At 40.2% G+C, this 25,856-nt stretch overlaps 2 protein-coding genes across 3 annotated transcripts; one reads left to right on the forward strand and one right to left on the reverse strand.

The window, feature by feature from the left end:
* Window positions 1-627: 627 nt before the first annotated feature.
* Window positions 628-4,924, forward strand: hvcn1 (hydrogen voltage-gated channel 1). The gene is made up of 6 exons (XM_028032269.1): window positions 628-811; window positions 2,199-2,414; window positions 2,583-2,687; window positions 2,778-3,009; window positions 3,108-3,220; window positions 4,583-4,924. Exons 2-6 carry the CDS (start codon window positions 2,241-2,243, stop codon window positions 4,637-4,639), a joined length of 681 nt encoding a protein of 226 aa, XP_027888070.1. The 5' UTR covers window positions 628-811; window positions 2,199-2,240; the 3' UTR covers window positions 4,640-4,924.
* Window positions 4,891-16,609, reverse strand: tctn1 (tectonic family member 1). Of its 2 annotated transcripts, XM_028032267.1 has the most exons (14): window positions 16,331-16,609; window positions 16,084-16,207; window positions 15,550-15,683; window positions 14,400-14,548; window positions 12,725-12,827; window positions 11,915-12,027; window positions 10,028-10,048; window positions 9,326-9,460; window positions 8,575-8,706; window positions 7,162-7,250; window positions 6,889-7,026; window positions 6,655-6,802; window positions 5,393-5,524; window positions 4,891-5,161 (listed from the first exon to the last, which is right to left on the reverse strand). In XM_028032267.1, the coding sequence occupies exons 1-14, from the start codon at window positions 16,569-16,571 to the stop codon at window positions 5,015-5,017; spliced, it is 1,806 nt and encodes a 601-aa protein (XP_027888068.1). In that variant the 5' UTR covers window positions 16,572-16,609; the 3' UTR covers window positions 4,891-5,014. The 2 variants fall into 2 exon arrangements, with proteins under 2 accessions (XP_027888068.1, XP_027888069.1); XM_028032268.1 differs by lacking the exon at window positions 10,028-10,048.
* Window positions 16,610-25,856: the final 9,247 nt, after the last annotated feature.

Consider the following 25,856-nt stretch of genomic DNA (forward strand, 5'->3'; position numbering starts at 1 on the left):
CAGTCCTGATAGTCCTGCTTTAGCTTGCATTTAAATTACAGCTATCTGTTGCCACGTCCGGAACGTTAGCTGGAGACAGACACCAGCACCTCCTGACCCCACTGGGGACAAGGTGTTAGAAAATGGATGGATGGATCTTAAACCTGTTAGCCGTCATGACATAAGTCGCACTTTATCGCCATCTAGAGGTCAAAGTGTGAACGACGTGAGGTGTTTGGATGTCAAACTCATTTCTGGTCATATTAAAATCAAGAATTTCCTCAAAGTGCCTCTTGTGGCAGAATGTTCTGCTAAAAGTAGCCATTAATAACCTGTTAAAATGATAAATATCTATCATCTATCAATAAGTTGAGTATTTCTAAGTAAAATTGAGCATCTTTTCACAGTGATAATTTGGCACTAAACAAATAAAACCCGCTTTGATATGATTAAAATAATGTTTAAGCACAAAGGTGTTATCTCGGAGGTTCTGTTGATTTGGCCCCAGATTCCAGAGGGCCACATAAACGCAGCAGAGCACAACACTGGATGACAGAAGTTTGATTTCTCTGGAGCTGTTTAAAGTGAGAGGAGCAGCAGAGACCTGCCCAGAATCCTCCTCCTCCTCTTCCTCCTCCTCGGTCCCTCACAGACACAGCTTCCGCTCCACTGAGCCGAGCCGCCGCTGGTCGCTGCTCCTGTCAGTAATGCTGGCTCTGCAGAATCAGAGCCACACGGTTGTTTTGATCACGAGTTGCAGCCTCCTGCCAGCAGCGGCTGAGCTTCCCTCGGCGGACAGCGGAACAACAACTGATTCCTGCAAAGACATCAGGTAAGAAGTCTTCCCGTTTTTCCTCAGTGCTGCTATCACATGTGGCCGCTTTTCTCTCCTTACATCCTGGGGGGGAAAATCTTCTCAAAGCGTCTGCAGGTTTCCAGGACTTGGAGGAGAAAGTATTTGTGCGTTTTTTTCTTTGCTCATTTAAATCTCGCTTTAGAAATAACTTTGATTTCTGACAGAGTTTCAGATTCTTTTAACTGAAAAGTAAAACTACTTGGGAACTTGGTGGGTTTTTTTTTTTTTTTCCCAACAGCACAGACATGTTTATGAACTTTACTGAAAGCTCTTCAGTAAACCTGTTTATTAAAGCCTGTGGCTGTTTGCACAGGGCGCCAATACAATCTTTGGGTTGGGGGCGGGGAGACTGTGGTGAGAAGTGGGAAATATAAGCATCAGATACAAATAACAGAAACATATTCTGTATATGACTTAGTTGTGGACTTTAATTGGTGTCATGAATTAGTTTTCAGTTGCATATTTGTAAATGCAGGGGTAGGGCACACCGGGCTTTGAATAGGCCCACCCCACTGCCTGCTGCTTTATGTGGGACTGAAGAAGATTCTGGCCTATTACTTCCTACACCTGAGAGATTGTTTGTCAATGAATTCAGACCTGAAAGAAGAAATAGCTTTGATAGGGAGATGGAAAGAGAGGCTGACCAATTAAAATCAATAATTTATTCATCACAAAGGGAAATTGCATGTTGTTGCAACTCATATAATCAAAATATCTCCAAATGGTGAAGGTTATTCATCTCATGTTGCATTCTGCAGGGAGTTGCTGTGGACGGTGAAGCTGTTTCTGGTTCTGCTCTGCATCCATGAAGTCTCCTTTTCAAGTCTATTTGATCTTTTGAGACGTGAACTAGCTGCTAACAATTACAAAAGCGGTACATTGTAAAAGTAAAAAAGTGAGAGCCAAAAAGTGAGCGCATCCAGAACCGGACAGCAACACTTCAACCGAAAAATATTCTGAAGGAAAAGAGAAAATCAGAGCTAACATATCGGAGCTGCTAAACTCGCTGCCATTATCAGTTTTCCAGAATAAATTGTAGAACGTGTAGCACGAAATGAAAATGCTGTTTCCTGGAGCTGTGCAGGTTCCTTCTGTTTTCTTCCAACATCAGAGTGAAATAGTGAAGTTGATTCATCTTATGTTGCAATCTGAAGGAAAGCAGAACTGAACTCTGATTGTCTAATGTGAAGAAATGTTTCCATAATGTGAAAAGGACCAGAACAGATCACCAGTTTTAAACTCTTGCTTTTAGTCCACAGAGAAACTCTGTAAGCTGCACATTTCAACATCATCTGAAGAGTTTCTGAAATATTCAAATGAAAATGATTCATTAGATTTTCTTTTTTTTCTTTGTCCCCCACAGCGGAGCTGAGGTGGGCCGTCGTGTTGTGTGTGACCTTCTGCCATGTCTCGGTACCTGAGGCATTTCACGGCCGTGGGCGATGTGCACCCTGGCCAGTGGGTGGAGGAGGAGCTGCATGTAGACAGCGAGGAGCTGAGTCCAGCGACCGGCCAGTACCCAGCAGCTCCCACCTTCAGGGCTTCACTGAAGAGGCTCTACACCTCAGACCGCTTCCAGGTAGACCCCACCTGCTGCACAACGCTTCTAACACACACCTCTACTGGGCAACATAGACGTTTATATTGAGATGCATATACACTCTTCATCATATAAAACATGCCAATGAACTGTACAAACCTGTTAGTTTGATGGAAGAACATTTCTCTCTGCTGTCTTTGCCTGTAGATCGCTGTGGTGTGTTTGGTTGTCCTGGACGCCATCTTCGTCATGGCGGAGCTGCTAATAGACCTGTCTGTCATTAAGCTGGAACACGGTCATCTTGCTCCTGAGGTGACACACGGTTTCACATCCGGACACTTCCCCAGGCTTCTTTTCGGAAACTGCATATCCCCGTGACTGCTGTACGTGTTTCTCTGGCAGGTGTTCCACTACCTCAGCCTGGCCCTTCTCACCTTCTTCATGGTGGAGCTAGCTGGAAAGCTGTTTGTGTTCCGCCTTGAGTTCTTCCATCACAAGTTTGAGGTGTTTGATGGTTTGGTGGTGGTTGTATCATTTGTGCTGGACATCGTTTTCATCTTCCATGAGGATGCCTTTGATGGAGTGGGTCTCCTCATCCTGCTGCGACTTTGGAGGGTAGCCAGAATTGTCAACGGTCAGTGACACTCCGATATCTATTTAGTTGATACACAGTATATAGATGGACAGTGGGTGTTCTAAGAATAGAGTTGACCATGTTTGAATGCGCTGCAGGGATCTTGGTGTCGGTGAAAACTCGTGCAGACCAGAAGATCCACAAGCTGAAGGAGAGCTACGATCACCTCGTCGAAAGAGCAACAGAGCTACAGAAGCGCAATGATGAGCTGGTGAGCTTCTGAACCTTAATCTGATCAGTGTGGAGGTCTTAAATGCCCATTCTCCATGGACGGTGCTTTGATTGCTTCTTCAATCAGTCAGCCGCGGCCAGATTTATGTCCACTTTCAGAGATTACGTGGCTCCAATCTGTTTTTTGTAACCATCTCGGGGTGGTAAAGCAGGACTTAGCCAATTTGATTGGCAGTAGACTGCATTCATTGTATTCCATGGATGAAACCGTTGTAGTTGGCGAGATGTTCACCTGTAAATTGATTATTTCACTGTGAAACCTTGAAGTCCAGACTTTTTAATTAATTGGGGGGGAAGAGTGCTTACAATTGGACTGGGCAACAACTAAAAAATACAGAGACTTTGGAGAAACTGGAAGCCCAAGAGTACACACGCAAAATGACATCATTGTACAACCTGCCTGCATTCCTGTCCATGTTCACACCCACTTAGTGAAGAACGCACTGTCAATGTAGACACATACAATCTGGGTGGAACCAAACCAGACAGTACATTCAGTGTTAGTGGTGATCCTGTATTGTAACAAATGATGACAGTATGTCATGTTAGTTCATTCTATTAAGGAGTAGGAAACCAGGATTTCTAAACTCATTTGATCTGTTCAAGTCAGCTTTTTTATACAGTGCTAATTACAGCAAATATCTCAAAACATGTTGTAAAAAAGATCAAATTTACCTCCCGAAACCTACAAGCTAATCCATTTACTCTATATGGACAGATCCAAAGTTTGTTAAATATGATCCTAGTTAGTTACATAGTACAATCATATTTAGTGTACAGTGAACACTTCTGCTAATCTGCTAATAATGGAGGTAATTTTTCATTTAACGCTTTTGCTAACTTTGAAGATAGTCTTGCTTATATCGACATAGGCACTTTATTGTCATTCAACAATAAAGTGAATGACAATAAAACTGTACATTTTATTTTGAAGTGGGTGAAGACTGTCTACACAGCAGTTCTGTATGACAGTGGAGGAAATAAAACCTTTTTCTGTGGCTTCTTTGAACTTTCTATTGCAAAGAAGAAACTCAGAAACAAAATAACACTGACTGTAGAGAAAAATATATAAGCTCAAAGTCTATCATTAAGGGTATTATAGGTATTATAATGTCAAGATTAAATTGGTGTTAAAGGGTTGCAGGTTTTCTGGGGCAGATATAATTAGAATTGAAGTTAGCAACTAACTAAAGATTTATTTGTGCTAACCCTGTTAGTTAAAAAGTGTAAATTTGTCTAGGAGAGAGGCCGGGTTAAACACAGAGAGGCGGCAGTAGCTCAGTGCTTCCCGTTCCAGGAAGCGAGGAAGTTCTAACAACATACCATTTGTTTTCCGTGACAGACACAAGAAAACCAGAAGCTGCAGGCTCTGCTGAAGAAACATGGCATCGGATTCTAACACTATGAACTCCGTGGTAACCTTCTTAAAAAGACCTGATCTTTGTATGACTTATTGTTTACCAGTCTCATTTAATAGTACGCCCCCTACAGGACCTTTCTGTTAAATGTCTATTAAAACTCAAAGCTGTTGCGTTTCATGGGCTTGTAAACAGGTTCAGACTACTTCAAGCTGATAACTTGTACAGAAATCTATATACCATCAAGTATTATATTCTGTGAAAAGCAGCTTTAAATAAGTTGATTTTTGTATTTGATAGTAAAAATAAAATACTTTATTTTAAAATTGTCACACAGAAACATTTCTATACAGCATTTACACAATAAAGACCTGCCAGCGTTTGTAGAGAGAAGTGCCACATTCATATTGAATGGTTCAGACAAAAGGAAAGAAAAAATCAAAGGGTATTTTGGCATTAATGCTGGGTGAGGCTCGGTAACCAGGAACAGCTGCTGCAGATACAGGGATGAAGGTCACTGAGCTTCTGACTGGTACAATGCTGCTGCCACCAGACAGTAGAACCTGTGGGAGAGGACAAACACACACTCAACACAAATGACTTCCTCCTGGTCCCTTTGGGTCTGATTCCCCTATAGACAAAGTGGAAGCATCCACTTATTATCACTCAGTCTCTCTGAATGCTGACTTTCCTTTTTGGCTATTTGTAATATGTTATGGTGAAGATCGTCAGTGGTCTTCAAACCTGTGCCTCACTGCATTATGGCATCCTGTGGAAGTATTGGTGAGTCTTACCAAACTGCTCTGGTTGGTCTCAATCATTTCTCTTATGCTCACAATCTGAGCCTGGGGGTTCACCAGGGATCCGTACTTGGTCCATTCTATTTCTAAATGAAGTGACAGTGGGATGTTGCAACTTTGGGCTTCCTGCAAAAGATAGAAACAAAATGTGTCACCATCAAGCATCAAACAACTTCATGGCTTGAAATAAAATACAAAAATACACTTTCTCTTTCCAAAGTCCGAGGAGCAGCGGAGGAGGCAATGAGCCAGCTGGCTCACCTGCTGCCCTGGGGGAGCGCGTTCCACCGAGCCTGTGAAAGGCTTCCTGAACATACACTTAACGTTCCTTTAATGGACATTGACACATAGACAATGCATAAAGTATGTGGAGTTTCGGTAAAACTTTATTTGACGGGTTGTGAATAAGACTGTCATGACACTGTAATAAACATGACATAACACCTGTCATGAACATGAGTAAGTCTTCATGAATATTTATGACTGTTGTCATAAAGTGTCATTTGGCAAATCATGACACTTTTAATACAAAGTTGACATTATTCAAAATGTCTTTGTTATGACAACTTGACATTAACCAAGAAATCATAATCTGACATAAATTTGTTGTAAACGTATTAGTGATTAAACTTTAAAAATGATGTAGCTTTATGTTATTAAAGCTAAAGTTTAATCAGTAATACTTACCGAATGACACTTTATGACAACAGTCATAAATATTCATGAAGACTTATTCATGTTTACGACGGTGTCATGTCAGCCTTATTCACAACCCGTCAAATAAAGTGTTACTGAAACTTCACATACTTTACTGTTTCACATGTGATAACTGCACAATGTCATGCGTAATTAACAACAGAAAGTACACCTTTTGTTAAGGCGCCTAAAGGAAAAAGGCATAGATGTATTTTACGTGTTGTGGACATGCTGTTTACACATAGCGTACACGTTGATTACATTTTGCAGTATGAACATCACATACTTTATGCTTTTCTTGCTCGTATACAAGAAATGCATAAAGTAACATTACTGTCAATAACGTATGTGATTTGTACGTAATCAAATTTCCTGTCAACTTTGAACATTTTTAAAAATAAAAGCACAGTGGGCCCCTGGTGCTCAGCTCCTCTACCACTGAGGTGAGCTAGTCTAGCTAACCCTGGAAAAGACTTCTAAGTTTGTGTTGCACCTTGTGATCTTTACACAGATTACTGGAACATCTGCACCATAATATGTGCGTTTCAAACTGTTCTCACCATGGGATTCATGTTGATTGGCACCCAGTCCAGGACATTTTCTAACCGGGAGTTTCCAAAAGAAGCCACATACTGTGGGGGACTTGGTCCTCTCAGAACATTCAAGAGCGACTGGGAGACGAGGGAGCAGTTGGTTATATCCTCCAGTCTGGAGTGGCAAGAGGACAGTAGGGTAAGACGTGACAAGAGAACACCTTGCTGGGAACAGATGTGTTTGCTAGCAGAGTGCTTTGCCTTAGTGTGCAGCCTGACATGTAGTCCTGACCAAACAGGACAGGAGAGCGCTGGTGAGGACCCTTCAGACAGTCCTGGTCTTTGGTACTTTGCAGCAGAGACAGAGTATCTCTGAGGTTCATACTTCTACTGATACCAGTGGAGGGGATAGATAAGGATACATCCCAGATCAAATCGAGTCAGCAAGTTTGTCCCTAACAAGAACTTTATATTTAAATTTCCAGATACTTTCACTGTCATCCATGGCTTAGAAACCCATAAGAACAAGGATATTCTGTTGCTCTGTCTCCTGACATGAGAGGCATTCCAACCACATAACCCGGGTTTCCACTGTAATGGACTGCAGGCTCCCCACCATCCGCCTTTATACAAAGCACAGGAAAAAACAAAACCACTTTGATTTAGTGTCAGAAAAACATGTGCAGTTCATTATCAATTTATAGAGAATTGAGCACAATTGTCACCAATTGTTTTCACTAGTCAACTCAACACCCACTTGGTAGGTTTTACACAAGCAGCAAAAACATAGAGTTTTATTACAGAATTCAAATAATTAATGAGTGACGCACCAATAAATCTGACCTGATTTCCTTCACTTTGGGAGATCTGCAATCAACCGATCTCATCTCCTTCTGCAAAGGTCTGAAATTCAACTACTGTCTCCTTTGCTCTGCTGTGAGAGAGGACTGACCGACAGGCCTGCCCACCAGGACGTCTGAACGTGTTCAGTTAACAACAGCCACCCCAGTAACTGTGTTTTTGCCTTTTTCATATTCTACTAATGTCAAAAAACACTATTTTGAAATTGCGGTGTTTCCATCACATAATAAATGCAATTCAATTCCCACATGAAATCCCACAAGAATATGTTTCATGTATTCATGTGGGAATACATGAAACATATTGCATGTCTTTTAATGACATGCAATATGTCATTAAAAGTGATGGCAGCGATGGATGTAAACAGTTACATGAGATGTTTTCATATTTCAGCCATGACACTAGAGCTCATCCTCAGCCATCAGAGAAGATGTCAGCATCTTATTGAGGTGCTGCAACAACAAGTCCCTCATTATTGTAGCCGGTAGTTTTACAGAAGAGCTTCGGATTGGACAGTTTGGAAGGACAAACTCAACTTTTGATGAACTGTGAGAGCTCTGGAGGAGGCAGCTGTGCCTTGTCCCTGGAGGCCAGTGGCTACAAATAATTGTAGCCAAGTGGCTTATTTGTAGCCACTGGAGGCTACAAATAGCCATGAATATCAAATATTTGTAGCTATGAGTCATGAATAACTCATAACTCATGTTATTCAATGAAAAACCTTTCATTGACTAACAAAGAGTTATTTTTTTAAATCACACCGTCTCCATGAACCAAACTTTTTTATTTTTTATAATTCCAATTTGTGCAATTGTATGGCCAGTGGAAACACAGCTATTGTTACCAACTTAGCAACTTTGTTGTCATATTTGACAACTTTTCAGCCAAAAATCAGTGATTGGCCAGAAAACTGCAACTGGTGCATCCCTACACCTACTGTGAAACAAAAGTCTCTGATGTTATGTAATCAATGTGCGTATCAAATCATGACACTTGCCATGAAAGCAGGTGTGTTAGTGAGAAACTGCTGTATCTATGGAGAAGTGATGCTACAATGTTCTGCAGTATAAAAAGATGAATTATTACCTGGAGGTACATGACCAGAAACTCCTGCTGCAGTGAGTTGTGAGTCCTGCTGGTGTTGACAAATCCAAGCACCAGAGACACGCTGGCATTTACTAGCTCACCACTCGAGTTATACTTAATCACATAAACAGCCTGAGGAGATTAAAAGAAACTGCAATTGGTCCATGTGTTAAAAACATTCATGTGTTTTAATATAAATATATAGATTATGTTCTTTTTAGCGATTCAAGAATGTATTCTAATCTTTAACATTTCAGCAGTAGCTTTAAAAAAACCCCTCAACAATCAAGTGGTCTTTGGGTCTGCTGCTATGATTTACAGGATTATGTTGATACTGTCAGAATTTCAGCAAAGCCATGGTTAGAGAAAGATTCTCTGCTAGACTTCTGAATCTAGCAGAAGTTTAGCAAATGTGCTAGCAGAAGAAAAGCAAATCAGTAAAACCTTATTCAGGTTTTACTGATCCTGAGTAAGGTAATAAGGAAAACCTTATTACTCCAACGGGGATATTAGATGGAGCAGCTCTGAATGAGTTCTGAGTCTTTATAGCTAGTTACTGCTGGAAGGCGCTACTGTAGAGGTCTGTGTTGCAGCAGATCCAAAGAAACACCTGACTGAAGACACTCTGTTGTCGAGTCGGTTTGTAAATAAATGATATTCTCGAAAGACTTCACTCGTCTAGCTTCACACAGATGAACTTGAGCCAACCTCTAACCAGCCATCAGAAATATACTGAACTGGGCTGACTCACCTTCAGCACCACGTTAGCACAGCCGCTGGAGGTGGTGAGAACAGAAAGGAGGTTTTCTCCATTGCTGACAGTCAGCTCAGTTTGAGCGCCCTCTATGGACTGTAAGATGACTGAAGCCACATCCACAGGAACAACCTGAGGGAAAACACCAGATTAACAATTTCATCTGGTATTAGCAGCAGATGGTTGATTTACATCTTCTCTGAACCTGAAGGATGTTGTCAACATTTGTACTTCACTGTAGCTGCTGCAGCTGCCACTTTAAGGCCCTGTCACATTTTGTTCAAAACTTAAACTACTAAGCTTAGGAAATCCTTTTTGTAGCTAAAACAGAGATGCTGTTTGCTGTTTATCTCTTGATTATGTCAGCATGTGCATGAAATGGAAAGTTATGTATAGCAGAATATGAACTAGGTCGTTTCCACATTGTGTAGTGGATGCATGAAACATTGCTGTGGATCTTCACAGAGGAGGAACTGAATGGTCTTGTGACAAATAGAGAGAGGTGTAGTCGAGCTCTACACTTATTAAGTCTATTGCGCAGAATTTTTAAACAGTGTAGAATTATGTGAAGATCATAATTTATTCTGCCACAACATTTTTTAGTTTTTACTGTCTGAAATCGACTTTTCTCACATAATAAAATAAAAATTTCACAAACAAATAAACCAAAATATTTCAACAAACAGTAAATATACTTACTGCTGAGTCTGCATTCCTCCCCTGTCAAAGACAAAAGATTTTTTTTATAATTTGTTTTTATATTGCACTTCTCTCTTTTTCAAACAACCACATTGTGACTTTAGCAGCTTCCTGCTGAGGGGCTAGCTGACTTCAGAATGTTCTTCTCTGAGAGGAATCTCTGCTCAGATCTCAGATCCTAAATCCAGATATGATCTAACTCAGTCTACCAACCTCCTCAGTGAAGGTTGTAGTGAAATAATTGGAGCCTTTAGCAAGATGTGGGGAGGAATCAGATCTGTGTGCAGCTATGTGTAGCTTCAGTTAGCTTCACAGCAGACCAGAAACGACACTCTAAGACGTTTAAATCAAATCAGACTCACCTTTTAATTAACATAAGGCATAGCATTATGACCAGTTAAGTTAATAACTGATGTCCATGATGGGATATTTTAGCGGGTGGAAGATTTCAGGCAGGAAGTGAACATTCCTGTCTTCAAGGTCATTGCTTTAGAAGTAGAGGTGCACCGACTGCAGTTTTCTAGTCAATCACCAATCTTTAAAAAGCCTGACTTGCTAATTCTGATTTTGGCAGATGTTTTTTTCATCTGAAAAGTCACCAAATACATAAAGTTAACGGCGCTCCTGCAGGCGTGACCTGGTGGACAGTGGTTGATTTTCAGGCTTTGTGGAAGTAGATACGATTGACGGATAAAATCGGTTTCACATCTAAGTATCGGCTGATTGTCCAAAATTAAGAAAATTGAGGCCGATATATTGGGGTGCATATATTGATGCACCCCTAGTTAGAAGCCGGAAGAATAAACAAGAATTTGACCAAAGTGTGATGGCTGGATGACCAGGTCAGTGCATCTCCAACTCTGCTGCTCTTGTGTGTTTTCCTGCTCTACAGTGGTTAGTAGCAAAGGTTTCTTGATGCACATGTGGTCTGATCCTACAGGTGAGTTCCCTTAGCTGTGATTGTAGAAAGGCTTAAGAATACATGCACAGCCAAAGACCCATCAGGGTACATGAAGCAATGCCAGAGGCAGTATGATGCTAAGGGATGGAAAACCTTTGGTCATGCTCCTTAGGTGGAGACATCTACGTAAGATCTGGTGGCTCAAAGCAAAGTGGTTCAGGGAGGTTTGAGATGTTCACTTGGACTCCAAGTTCACCACGTCAATTTAACTCTGATCCATGGAGGAGTTACAGAACCTAAAGGAGCTCCTGCTAACGTCTCAGTGACAGAGACCCCAGCACATTGTCAGAGTCTGGACCAGGGGTGGGCAATCCTGGTCCTCGAAGGCCGGTGTCCTGCAACTCTTAGACATCTCCCTGGTCCAACACATTGAATCCAACAGCTGAATCACCTCCTAAGTGCAGTCAAGTTCTTCAGAGTCCTGCTAATGACCTCATTATTTGACTCAGGTGTGTTGAAATAGAGACACATCTAAAAGTTGCAGGAGACTGACCCTCTAGGCCTGGAGTTGCCCACCCCTGGTCTGGACCAACACACTATTTTAATAATGTTATGTCTGATCGATGAACTTTTCTTCAGTGTACTTCAAGAAAAAGAAGCAGGAAACTCCAGAGTTGTGGTGTGTGAATCACCCAGACAGAAGGTAACTAGTGGAGAAGTGCTTTGTTACTTAACAAGACCTGAATACAGAAGGATGTTTCACAAAGCAGAACTTTGCAAAACATATTCCACTGTAAATAATACTCACCACAATTGCATGAGTATGAACTTAGGGAACTTACAAAAGCTTGTGAATATGTAGGAGTTTTTCTTCACACCAGTGTTGAAATTTCCATAACTAAATGGATTTGTTAGCATGCAGGAGTGGAGCTTTGTGCATTGTGTCCTGAGATGAGCAGAATGGGAGACAAGACCCCTGAACTCACAGCTAACAGCTGGACGTTAGTGTAGGTGTCCATCCTGAGTGCCTGCAGGGAGCTACAGTCCCCGTCCAGAGCCAAACGCTGGGAACATCGACTGCTTTGGTCCTTCAGGAACGCTGGGGACGGAACCAAGACAGAAAGAATTAACTTTTTATCTGCCTGAAACGAAATGGCAAAATGTGAAAACAAGTTTCAGACCCACAGAAGCAGAACCGGTTCATATACAGCTGCTGCTTGTTGCACAAGATTCAGTCGTCTTGTAAACAGCCAGTTATTTATTATTGTGCAAAGTTGACTGTTTTTATTTTAGCCTATTTTAATCATAATAACAATTACAGTTTTTAACGCATGTCTCTATTTCTTTAACTCCTTTTCTGATGTTCATTGAAAATTTGTCCTCTGAAGGACAAAATAAAGGACCATTCTGTTCTATTCTATCCATCATCTTGAGCAGCAGCAGGAACCTGAAGGTTTACAGCTGCAACTGTGTTTCCTTTTGGACTTTGGCTACTTTTTGCAGCCCACTGTGTACTGTACTTTATATCACCACAGTAACGTGACTCAGCAATGAGTAACCTCTCAGGGCATTAACCTAAATATAGTAACATGGCGGTTTTTGTTGCTGCTCAGCTGAAATGTTATTGGGTAACAAATAGTTAGGAAGTCAAAGAAACACTTTAGTTTCATCAAGTCTGTATCTCTGTTTTCTTATTTACCAAAATCAAAGTTTTGAAAAGTCAAAGTTTTCTGGTTCATTTTGATGAGATTACATACCCAGTGTGTGTGTGTGTCAGAGTTAAATGGATGGGTTACCTGCAGGGCTGCTGTTCACACAGTCAGCAGTGACACCAGGAGCTGGAAGACAGAAAATCCCTTTCTGTCCGTTCAGTTCGGCCGTAGCCAAAACATCCCCGAACTGAAACAACAAACCACCAGAACAGAATCAGAACATGCTAACACGTGGAGAACATGTTCTCCCTGGAACCCCGATGAAAACGTTGAAACTGTGAAGGAGCTAGCACGTGTGGTGAGCATGTGTTAGCTGCAGGCGCTTCGCTTTTACCGCTTTGTTTTGATCCAAGCGATCTCTCTGGAGAACTTCCACAACAGATCAGAAACCAACACAACCAACATTTTCAACATTTTGTCATAAAAAGTCCCTCAGACTACAATATCTTATTGGACTTTGGTGTGTGACACTATAACTGTGAAGCAGAAGAAAACTGACAGTTTTTTTTATAAAGCTGCTCTCTGCCAGCTGTCAACAAATACAGGCTGTAAGCAAAACAATCCAGGTTGAGTCAGACAGCATGGAGAGCCTCTGTCAATATCAATGTTTAAGTCTGGCTACAGGCTGTTAATTGGATTTAGATCTGGGTTTTGAGTGAATATGCTTTAATCTAAATCATTCCATCCAGTTCCCTGGTCTTCATGATGCTGTTTGTTCAACATTCTCTAACAAACCTCTGAGGCCTTCAGAGAACATTTGCTTTTATTTACACTTATAAGGTGACTTCTGTTGCACTCCTTCTATATTCTGGAGAACCAGTGATGGGGCTGAACATGTGCTAAATTAACCTGCATCAGGTGTATCATTTTAAGTACGCACTGAATTGTACTGTTTTATCCTATAAAATCCATTACAGTTTGTGGTTTTAATGTGGCAAAAAGGGTAAAAGTTCAATGCTTTCAATCAGAGGTGCAACGACTGCAGGTTTCTGGCTGATCACTGATCTTTAAAAAGTCTGACCTGTCAATTCTTGACCAATACCAACGTTTTCAGTCTGAAAATATGGCAACAGTGAGGTGACTATTGTTAACTGCAGACCGCCAGATTTAACCTGGTGGGCGGTCTGCAGTCAAAAGGAGACAGTGGCTGATTCTCACATCTTACAGGTGAGATTGGTGGATAAGATCAGGTTCACATGTAAGCATTGGACAATCTCCCAAGATTAAGGAAATCGGAGCCAATTTATCGGCGCACCCCTATTCTAAATATTTTTGCAAGTATTCAAAGTGAATACTTTTGAAAGTATTCACTGTAAGAAGATATTATCAGGTAATTGAAGCAGAAGAAATGCTTTTACCTAGCAGTCAATTGTTTTCTACAAGACTCAAATTTCTTTGCCCATGCTGCGAACAATTGTTTTTAAAAAGTAATTTACCAATAAAATGCGTTATTATTGTTATCATTAAAACGACTCCTTGCCTAAACAGACACTTAAACAACCAGACTAAACTTCAGGTGAATCCAAATTAATAAGAATTAATTGAGCCTTACTGATGTCTCCTTTTGAACTTTTTGATTCTGATCATAGTGAATAAAGCATAACAGAGCATAACACTCCGTACAGTGAAGAACAATAAGCATTAGACAAGCTTTGTTCTACAGGGTTTAACTTTTCTTTGCAAAAAGTCTTGAAAAGTAAAGAAACTCTTTCGTAAAGTTAAACATGTTCATCTTATCAAGCTTTAAAACAAAACTAACCTGGTATCCGGATGAGGCCTGGACTTCTGCAGGCAGCCCCTCACCGACGCCCTCAGAGTCAAATGTAAAGCCGACAAACTGACTGAAGAGGGAATCAAAGTTGTCGGCTGTTGGAAGAGACTGTGAGGGATGAGACAGTCCATCGAAACCTAAACACAACAGTGGAGATGGATGCAAATGGATGGTGGTTATAAACTCTAAAGTTCTTCATATTGTGAGCTACACACTGCCCCCCTGTGGCACGGATCAGCCCTGCAGCACAACCAGTTATAAATGTCAGCCTTAATATGCATGTCACACTGTGTAGCTTATTAAAGAGATTCAGATTCATTTACTTTACAAAAAAGAAAACTAAATATAATTCTATTTTACGAAAAAATTAACAGGCTGAAGTCAAGGTTTATACTTCCCTACCCTATTAATAGACCCAGCAGCTTACAGTAATGGAAGATATCTATTGTCCATAGATATGCATACATAACTACACAAACACTTATTTAAATATGTATGTATATACATACATACAAATACTCACAATTCCTACATACATCTACATAACAGTATATGTAATTTGACATTTTATGTAATTTAACATTTTAAGGTTCTTTTAAATTTTAGATCATCATTCAGTTCATTCCACAGTTTCCACTGCTGCCAACAAGGCACAGCAGTGTGTGAAAACCCAGCTCTACAGCCTGTATGTTCGACAGCTGGGATGAAGCACAGAAACAGCTGGAACATGCAGAACAACATGCAGGTGCAGACACTCGTCTGGGGGAATTTGATGAAAAATATTCTGATTATTCTCATTTACATACAAATCTCCTTTATCAATGCAGAACACAGGAAATGGACTTAAAATCATCAAAAAATAAGCTGCAGCCAAACTAATTCTCCAAAGCTCTGCCTTTTTGCAAAAGCAAATATTGACTATGGTTTAATATGTTTTCTCTTAATCTACTCTATTTACCAAAATATTTCATGTGATATTTAGGAGTCATCATGTTTATTGTGTCCTCATAACAAAAGGAAAACCAAAAGTGTGGGTTTAGTGAGCACTTGAAAGTGAGCTGAAACCCATGAACTCGTCGTCTAAAGGAACCATGGTTCCCGTTTCTTCATAGCAACCTGAATGTAAACAGCTGCTTACGGTTCTGGGACCAGATGCAGAGGATGTCGTAGTTGGTCTCTCTCTGAACAGACGACTGCAGCTCTAAGTAGCCGTATACATCAGTTGTTATACTGTAGACAGCTACATCCTGGCTGCACAGCTGCTTGCTGCCACTGCAAGGGATGGAAAGATGACAGGATGAAATATGTGTGGGTGTGGGTGTGTGTAGGGCGAAGGCAGGGTCTAGACTTAAATTTAAACAATTTTAACCATTTTAGTCCATTTGTAAAAGGCAAATAAAAATCCCACATGAATTAATTTCTACACCAGTCAGTTTTGAATTACTGCAAGAAACACAGACTGCAATGGTTGAATGGACAACTTTAAGACATGAGCCAAATAAACTGCAAATACTTTCTTCAATGTCCCATGGAAAACACAAGGAAACTCCATGTCAGTGTATCATGGGTTGGAACCCTGTTATTGCTCATTCCTGGACAGTGAATGACCCTTTGGGTTCTGCCTCCAGGACAGAAACATTCTGGATGATCCTCCCCTCCCTTCCTCTCTCACCTTCTCACGGTAGTGACCGTGCAGCTGGTGAACAGAGCCACGTCATCCTTATTACACTCTCGGTCACAGCAGCAGTTCATGTCACACACAGCCGTGTTCTCGTCACAGGGACACAACCTGTCAGCTGATAGACACACCGAGGCAGATATCAGGTCACAATGGCGTTGTTAGCAGATTATTACAGCATTAATTAGAGTGTTAGCTAGTCCAGCTGAGTTGTGTCGGTGACCATGTACGAACAGCTTACCACCGGCCATCGAGAGGAGGGTAGAGGAGTCAGGCAGGAGCTGAGGGGCCTCAGGAAGCGGCTCTGTGGGGGCCACTGACGGCTCTGTACAGTTATCCTGATTGTGTCTGTATGTTGAGTTCTCTTTCTCGCACGCGGTGCTGTTGCTCGTTGCACTTGCAGCGGAAGTAACCAAAATAACTGAGATAAATAAACCGAAGATGGTCAAATTAGACCAAACTGTACAAACTGAGACGGCCATCTTTGTTTACCGTTGCTATGGTTCTTCTTCTTCTCCCTCTAAGTTGGTTTGGAAGTGGGTTTCTGTCTGCAATAAAATGTTGTTACTGCCGCCAATGGGCAGTTAGCAGAACTGCAGTTCAGCAACTGAAGTAAAGGAGGAATATGACGGATTCAGACTGAAAATGTGTGCTGGCGAATTATGGCAGAAAAATTCTCCCCATAAAAAGGAACCGTAAATGTTCGACAACCAGCCTTCACTGTCATATCGAATTCCAAAGCTGAAATGACGTACGTTTATTACTAGATCATTCTGCACATACATGTGTAATATTAATATCACATTTTTATAACAATTACAGCTATAATTGTAAATACTCATCGTCTCACCTGGATGAATAAAAGTTAATTAAAATGATAAATACATACATACAGGTTCTCCTCTTTGGTCGCTATGACACGCTCCATCCTTAATCAGCTTCACATGAAAGAAAAACAGGTTGAGTTCTCAACAACACAGTACTGGGTTCAAATCTCAACCAGAGTAGATTCCATGATCTCTTTGTGCCTGTGTGAGTTTAATCGGGCTAGTCTGGTTTCCCCCTTTTCTTCAAAATGTGTGCACTGTCCACTCTAGAGCGATGGCTCGGGATATTTAGATGCAGTCCCTTTTAGGGCAGCCGACTTCACAAAGGATACAGAAAAAAACTCGGTTTCATGAGCAATGAATAAGTGATTAATTAATACGCCTAACATAAAATGAAGTTTGCATCATATTTCAGCTATGACAGCAGCTCAAACAGACACTTTCCCAGACACTTTCCCTCTGGATCCTTTACTTTCTTAAAATATAATTATTTCGTCCACAAGATGGCGATACAGGACATCTAGTTAAAACAAGTCGCCTGGCTTTCCTGGCTTTTCTAAAGACAAAATCCTTCCCATCACTGGTCGTGCTGGGAAAGATTCACAACAACGAACAGATAACAAATTTAGCAGCAGATCAAACAATCTCACTACATTTCATTTTGTTCATTTTGGTCTCAGCTCAGAACAGTGAAACATGCTACCTGGAATCTGTCAATTATGTTTTTTAAAATAACGTATAATTTTGACATTTTAAAAAATCTGAAGGGCTACTTAAACTAAAAATGTAAATATCTTTACTGTGGAAAAGTTGTTTTCATCCACCATGGGCTTTAGATTTGGAATAACCTTTTTATCAAAAAATTTTAGTATGAAAATTGTTTAAGAGAAATTAAGCTTTTTCATTGTTTCTTTTTTCTAAAGAGCTTTTAGAGGAACTTAATAAATTTGGTCATTTAAACAGGAACACTGTCTGAAAAAATACAGCAAAATGTTGAACGTTCCAGCACTCTCTAGAATGTTCGACATTCTATTTCTATTTTTTTTTCTCTTTTTTTTTGCCAGTTGTTTGTTGATTCTTGCGGTGTGTGTGAATTGTGAGACAGTTATTTTTTGTTTTTGGGCATGTGCACCGACTGATGGCACCCTTTGAATTTCGTTGTCCTTGTGACAATGACAATAAAGATTTATCTTATCTTATCTTATCTTATGAAGAGAGAGAATTTAAAGTTGAATTTGGAGGAAAAGAAAGAAACAGCATGAACAGTACTGACTGATGCTCAGTACTGACTGATGCTCAGTACTGACTGATGCTCATGTGTTGTCATGCTCTCACTGTTTCTAGAAGCAGTAGAGACCCAAATTGAAGTACAAAATCGTACAAAAAGTGAATTTTGCATAATATGTCCCTTTAAAACATTTGTACAGATTTTATTGTTTATCATGATGGGGTAAAAGCATGAAGATGTGCGAGGACACTTCACTCTGACTGTTATAAATCAATCAACAGAACCAATATCTATGAACTATAAGTCCTTCTGTTGCCGTGGGGAACCTGGGTATCTGGTGCTGATGATAGGCTGTAAATGAACTTGTGTGCCAATTGGGCAGACACTGAGCAATTATTTCATTTTGATAGAGGTACGCCCTCTCAAAGATCACATCTTAACTTGCTGCATCAAAAGTGACCCCCAGTTGAATGAGTCACATTTTCACCCTGGGCCTCACTATGCCTGATGACAGCCCTGTGCAGGTGAACTCTTTATCTGCCGCTCATCATCTCTCACACTCATTCATTAATTCAGAATGGCCATTAAGGCGGGGTGGGCTGTGTCGCTGATAAATATATAAAATCTTAATGTGTGGGGATAAGGCCGGGCCAACAGGGGGAGGCAGACTGGTGAGGACGGTAATGGTCAGCGGGTGTGTGTGTTTGGTCATGATCACTGAACAACGAACACACAGGTTATTACAAGGTCAGACCCTCACTTGTGTCGTGTGAGAGAGGCTGTGTGGCTCTGAGGGGAAAGAACTCTAATTAGAGCATTAATTAGGAAGCAAACAGCTTATTGAATAAATCCTGAGCTCATTAAGGGAACACACAGCAGGCAGGCCTCCTCTTCTCTGGGTTTCCTCTCCTAAGGAACAGATTTCATTTCACACCACCGCCACCACACCACAGGTTATTTCCAAAGGAAAGAGCTGAGAGAACTGAATTTGTATTCCTCTACCTGCTGCTGTGTTTATTTAAGGAAGCATTCAAATGGGAAACAACCAAATATTGTCAAAGTTTTCACACCCCTTAAACTTTTCTGCATTTTGTGACGTGACAAACACAAACTTTAATGTATTTATTGGGATTTTAAGAGAGAGGCTGAGTCAAAGTAGGCTTTAGAATATTTGAGAAGTGGAAGAAAGTTTGTGTTTGTTCCATCAAAGCTGGACTACTGTAATTCTTTACTAGTTGAGGGCCGAACAAAATCCGTCTGGGAGCCAAAAAGGGCACCGCAGGCCACACGTTGGACACCCCAACGATCAGGGTTCTGTGTTTCATCACTACATCCCAGTGATAACAGACAGAAGAGAGAGCTGAGTCTCAAAGGCCCACCCCAGTGTTGTATAGCTGAATGGTTGCCATGGAGATTAAAGGATTTCTCAGACAAGTATGGAAGAATCAAAGCAATGTTTTTAATGAGAAAATAACATTATTACATGATGTAAAGCTAAAAGAAAGTCGATTTTACATAATACTGCCCCTTTACTGAGTCTAATATGTCCACCTAGTGGATGTTTGAAGAACTACAGAGTTAAAGATCAGGAGAAACTGTTGACCACAGAGGGTGAAAACTAAAACCTGTTTCAGACACATTGTCAATTCTTCCCTCTTCTTGAACAAAACGTGATCCAGCTGTGAATTTGTTGCATTTTTCACGTTGTTCTGGCCTTTCTAAGCCCATAAGTTAACAAAGTGTGTATAAGTGCAGTGTATCATGTGGCAGTGCTACAGAGCAGCACCTCTGCTCCTCTAATCCTCTCATCCTGCACATTTCTGAGTCTCTGGCTCCATCTATCTGCTGCCTAATCTCTCCATCTCTCATCAAGTCGTTGTCTCTGCTGTCTCCCACCCGGCTCATATCAGTGTCCTTCACAGGTACACAGGGATGCAGCCAAAACCAGGAGCCTTACTGTATCTCATGGGGCTTCATTTTTGTCAAACACCTGTTGCTCAGTGCAGTAAACAACTTCCTGTTTTTTTAGTGATGAACAACAAAAGCTAAACTTTTTCACAAATATATACAATAAAATAATATGCAGCATAACAAAGCACAAGCAAAGATTTGAATATTGATGTTTTCTGGAGATCTTTCCATCCTCCTCTCCCCACCTTCATTGCTCAGTCTATCATCTCTCTGTCTTGATAACATCATGTTATCTTCTCTTCAAATTAAAACACCTGTCACATGCCCTTCACTCACACATACCTGCATTGGGTGTGTGTGGGTGTGTGTGTGTGGGTCATAGTGCATTGTCCCACTGTCTATTTTCAAGGGTCACAGCAGGTTGTCCCAATCAAACAATATTGAGAATAACATACTGTGCAGTAAGTCCAAAATTACAACATAAAATAATAATATTACATTAAATGATATACAAATAGCTATATACTGCAGTCCAAAGTCTGCGCAGCTGAATAGGATAATTAAAAAATGTACAACATGTGAATCTGTGCATTCAAACAACAGATGAGTGACAATCAACCTGCATGAACAGAAATGTGCAAATACCAGCGGAAATAAAATAGTGTAAAACTGTAAAAAAAATACCAGTTCAATGCAATTAAAAAATAGTAACATTTATCCAGAAAAGCATTAGCATTATGCTAACTAGAGCAGAAGCGTCATATAAACCACAGCAGTGGTAAGAACTGATTATCAATAAATAAAAATAAAAATAAAGATAGCAGCTGTTGAACAGAAGAAGTAAACAATAAAAAGGACTAGAGCAGTATTGTTGCTAAAACTAACAAAACACAAGCAAGGCAACAGAAGCTGTAGCTTCTGTAAGCAAGGTGGAGAATCCAGTCTAAGTTTCCCCCCCAAATGTCCCAAAATGTGTCACTGTAGCAACCCAAAGCTTTCCAGCATTTTCAGTAGTGAGGTCAAAATTCTTAGCAACCCAAAGCTGATTGGACAAATATTTAATATTTCCCCCTAGGAACCATTAGCTGGGGCACCATTCAGCGGCACACCAGAAGAAAAATGACAGGATTCTGTCAGGGAAAATTGACTGTTGAATAAGTCAGTTGGTGGAAATGTGGACCAATATTTTACTGTATTGTTTTTACATCTGAAATCACAATCTCTCAAATAAACTCATCATGGATCTTTGGTCCTGTTTTAGGTGTTAGTTGCACAATTCTAAACTTTTGATTACTTGAATTGCCTGTTGGACTTTATATAATTTTTTCCGAACACATGGCCAACTCTTTGTTGTGTCTCTTGCTGCTGCTTTTGGTTTTGAACTTTGAAACTAAACTTTCAAAGTGCAAAGTTGGTTAACGGTAATTGGTTGGACTACAACCATTTGTAACTGTTCCCTCACTTAATTTAATACTCTCTTTAAAAAATTAACTGTTTGAGGAGAGAAAAGTTATTTATCTCACTAATTGTTCTAAGATATTTTGAAATTTGCGATACATACTTTTTTTAATAACCTGTTTAGTAAAATTCTAAATCTTACTATGACTTTTTCATAAACACAAATCACTGAACTGTCTTTTTAGAACCAGCTGTCTCTCACTCACACATACACACACACGCGCGCATACCCCCCACCCCACACACACAATTTGTTATGTATTGATAATTTCAATAAGTACCTAATCAGTCACACAACATTGCGTTGATCAATTTAGAGGTGACTGGCGCACATCGCTGATTATTATCCAAACAAAATCAACTCAAAGTCCTCGTCTACCTTTAACATGCATATGGTGTAGAAACAGAAATTTATTCCATCTTTGCTCTATCCAGTGTGAATGATCCATCACAACAAAGACCTTGGCTTTGCCAGATTCCCTCTCGGTTATTACAGGTTATTACTGCGGATGAAAATATGAAAACTCGACCTCTGATTTATCCTGAGCAACTGTGTGTGCAGAGCTCAGCTCATTTCAATCACAAAAGGCAGCATCTTGATTTACACTGGCCACTGTTTAATAGAGCTAGCCATGGCCAAATTTAAACTAGCCAGATTAATCAACTTAACATTCAATACTCTCCATTCAGCTGGGAAGCGGAAAGCACAAACAGCTTCTCAATATGAATTTTCCGGGAGATTTCTTTATTGATCGACAGACAGATGATTTGTGAGATACATTGTGTGGGGATCAATAGGCGGCCGGTCAATAGCTCATAGGAAGAAATTAAGTGTGGTGATGTGAAGGCCAGAAAGTCAAGTTTGCATTTAGTCTGGCATAACACGCGTCAACATGAAGATATACAAGCTGTGTCTGGCAGGCCGGCGGATTTGCACCAGCAGCCTTTCAGTAATGTTTCCATAAAGCAGCAGGGTTACCAGCAGCCAATGGGCTTTATTAAGCTACAGAGGCAGAGAGCCTGAGGAGACAAGAGGGTGGCCAGTGACTTTTACAGCAATCAAGCTCAAGTTTCTCTTCTACACACACACTCACCCCCCACACACACTTCTATTTTACTGGAGTTCCAGATTACTGCTCTGCAAGACCTCTGTCTGCAATGTGCCGGTGTGTGTGTGTGTAGGCGGGTGTGTGCAGGGGTGTGTGTGTGTGTGTGTGCGTGTACTTGTGTGTATACTACAAGTAGAGGACCAATTTAACCATTTTCACCAATAATTTTAGGTGATTTGTGGAAAATGCGGACATTTTCTTACAATTCCACTGAGCTGTACTCCTTAGGTTTAGAGATATGACGTGAATTAAGTTTAGGTTAATGTTGGGGTTAGGAGCAGACCAGTACCGGTTAGGGTTAAGGGAAAAATGTTTGGGTTTGACATAAATGCACTTGCTAAAATGAATGCAAGTCCATACAAAGTCCTCAGTTGGATGGAAGTACAAGGTCTGTGTGTGTGCGTGTGTGTACAGTATCCTTGCTGTGTATGTGTTTCTCTTTCCTGGTGAGCACCATCTCTATAAATGGCTGTGTGAAAGACCAACGAGGTTAGAGGAGTGTCAAAGCCAAGCGGATGATGAATGGCATTAGTTTAGTCTGTCATTACAGAGCAGTGTTTTATGTAGGGGCCAACCCTAATGGAGGAGAGGAGACGCTGATTCTATTCAGCTCTAACTGTAGGGCCTGCTAGTGGCCCTCAGGGACCACCTGGCTTATTATGTCCCCCAATCAGAATGCAGAGAATTATTTACATTATTTACAGATGCCTGTCCTCCAGCATTTATATGTTTGGATTTCTTAATGCAAACTTTCACCAGATACATTTTCATACATCTCTAAGTTATTGTAGTTGTTCATTCTCAACACATAGTGAAGTGCCGCCATTTGCTTTTCTGTCACATTCAGAAAATGTCCAAAACATTCAAGTGGACCAAGGAAGGCATTAAAGCATCAGGGCAGAGAAATGTAAAGCAATTGTCCTTGATATTATATCTCACACAAAATATAACATGCAAAGGCTAGGCGTTAGGTTCACACATTTCTTGTTCTTTTTTGTTTTAACGCGCTCAATAATGAACTAAACATGCAAGATTTTATTGAAATGATCAATATAGAGAGAGTTTTACAGAAAGGGGATCTGCTTTCTTTTTATGTGCTAGAAGAATTCAGAGTTCAGCAACAGGATCAGTTCATGGGTCAGTCCCTCCAGGATTTCACGACAGGTTTCGAGATTTTTTGCAATAAAAATCACTGATTTGATGGTGCCACTTTAGAAATATTTGCAAAGAATTTTGTAATTTCTTTTCCTATTAAACCCCTCCTAAAATCTACATATGGAAACAAAACAAGGTGATAGAACTGGTATAATTTCATTTTCTTTAAAGAACTTAAAAACTTAAAGCTAGATTTGTATTTCTGGCCATAAGTAAGGCTGAAACAGGAGCAGTAGAATTAAAAAATACTGCCCTCTGGAGGTAGGAGTATGCAGTCATTTACACCCAATGTTTTAGACCATTTTCGCAGAAAACTTGGGATCAATGCACAATCGCACTAGAGAGAAAAATATGCTGGGATCTTTTGATTTTGCAGAAATTTCTGCAATTGTGTTATTGCAAAAACCTGGAGAGACTGATAGGTGATCCCTTGTTGCAGTGTGCTTTCTGCACTCAAAAAAATAACTAGTTTAATTTACTTGATATAATTATGTCAGAATTTTCATAGAACTGAGTGATGTTCAGTACATAAATTACCTTGACTGTATTTAATAAAACTAATTAAAATACTTTGCATTACAACTTAACTGACTTAAGTTAGGGTGGCAATCACTGAATATTGCTTTACTTTACTCATTTTAATCTTAGTTTGACTAAGTTTACTCAGTCAAACTAGTAATCTTAGTTTGACATCAATTTCCATACAGTGTAAATGAGTCAATTCAAATGGTATCACCTTTGTTTTATAGAACAATCGTTTATTATCCATACAACACAACATCACATATTACTAAGTACTGCAGAAAGTCACTTTATAGCTAAAGATGAAGAAAGTGCAGCAATTGTTATACCTCAACAATCCATCATCAGATGACATATTTTAAAAATCACATTTGTGTGAAACCCAGACGTGTTCATGATGACTCCTTCTCTCACTTCTGGTTACTGTCCTGGATGGTTTAACACAAACTAAAACATAATGAACACATAGAGTAGAGTAACATGAATACACCAATCACAAAAAGAACAATGCTGAACAATTCACTGAAATGATCAACAACTAACATAAATCCTACCCATAATCCCTCACTGAGGCCACATAAACAGCCAAACACAGCAGAATAATGCAAATATATGAACTGTGGTTTCAACATTTTCCGTCATCTTCATTGATCTTCACAACATTAAGCAATGTTCACTAAAGTGCCAATCTGTAGGAAAATTGTGTCTCTTCACTCACATCAATACTGCAGTTAGCTCCTTATGACATAAGGACATGACAGGTGACTTTTGGGATTTGACAACACAGACAGAGCAAACCAAGAACAAATATTCATAAGTTATTTTGTTCTGACACAAGTATGTGGTTTTGTTTAGGATCATTAAGCGTAAGATCTCTTCAAAATGTGACTCAAAGAATACAATTTGTCTTTTGTCCTTAGGAAGTTGAAGAACTGTAACTGCTGTTTTGTATTTGTGAAGGAGTGTAAAATTTCAAAACTAGGATTTTTTTCTCTACAAATTCAACTTCTCAGTTACAAGCTGCAAACACTTCTGCACCAAAAATTCCTTCATAAAAACGTTTTATTATAGATAACCAGTTAAGTTATTTCACAGGGTAAGCTTCTGAGCATGTGCAATGTCTTCTTAAAGGACAAACTCTCTTTGGTCACTTTGGGTGATTGGGCATGACTGACCCTGACTGCATACACACCCATATCCTGTCAGCAGGGCACTGCTGGGACAGCCAGGATGTTTTAGTAATCTCCACCAATCTGCTGCCTGCTAGTGTGTGTAATAAAGAGAGAGAGTGTGAGACAAACAGAGAGGGAGGGATTTGCTCTGGTTGCTTTAAATTACAGCCTGCTCGCTTAAGGTGAGCAACCCCTCACCCGCACACTGTAGCCACTGTCACACACACACACACGCACACACACACCAACAATAGCCAATGAATGCTATGTCACCCACCTAGAACAGGGACACTCACTCGCGTGTACCCAGCATCCTTGACTGGTCTCTTTGAGGCAGAAATATGGAAGGCGGCAGGGTCCTGCTGGCTGACCAACCTTGTTATTA

The sequence above is a fragment of the Xiphophorus couchianus genome, chromosome 11, assembly GCF_001444195.1.
Source record: "Xiphophorus couchianus chromosome 11, X_couchianus-1.0, whole genome shotgun sequence".
In the NCBI taxonomy this organism is placed as follows: Eukaryota; Metazoa; Chordata; class Actinopteri; order Cyprinodontiformes; family Poeciliidae; genus Xiphophorus; species Xiphophorus couchianus.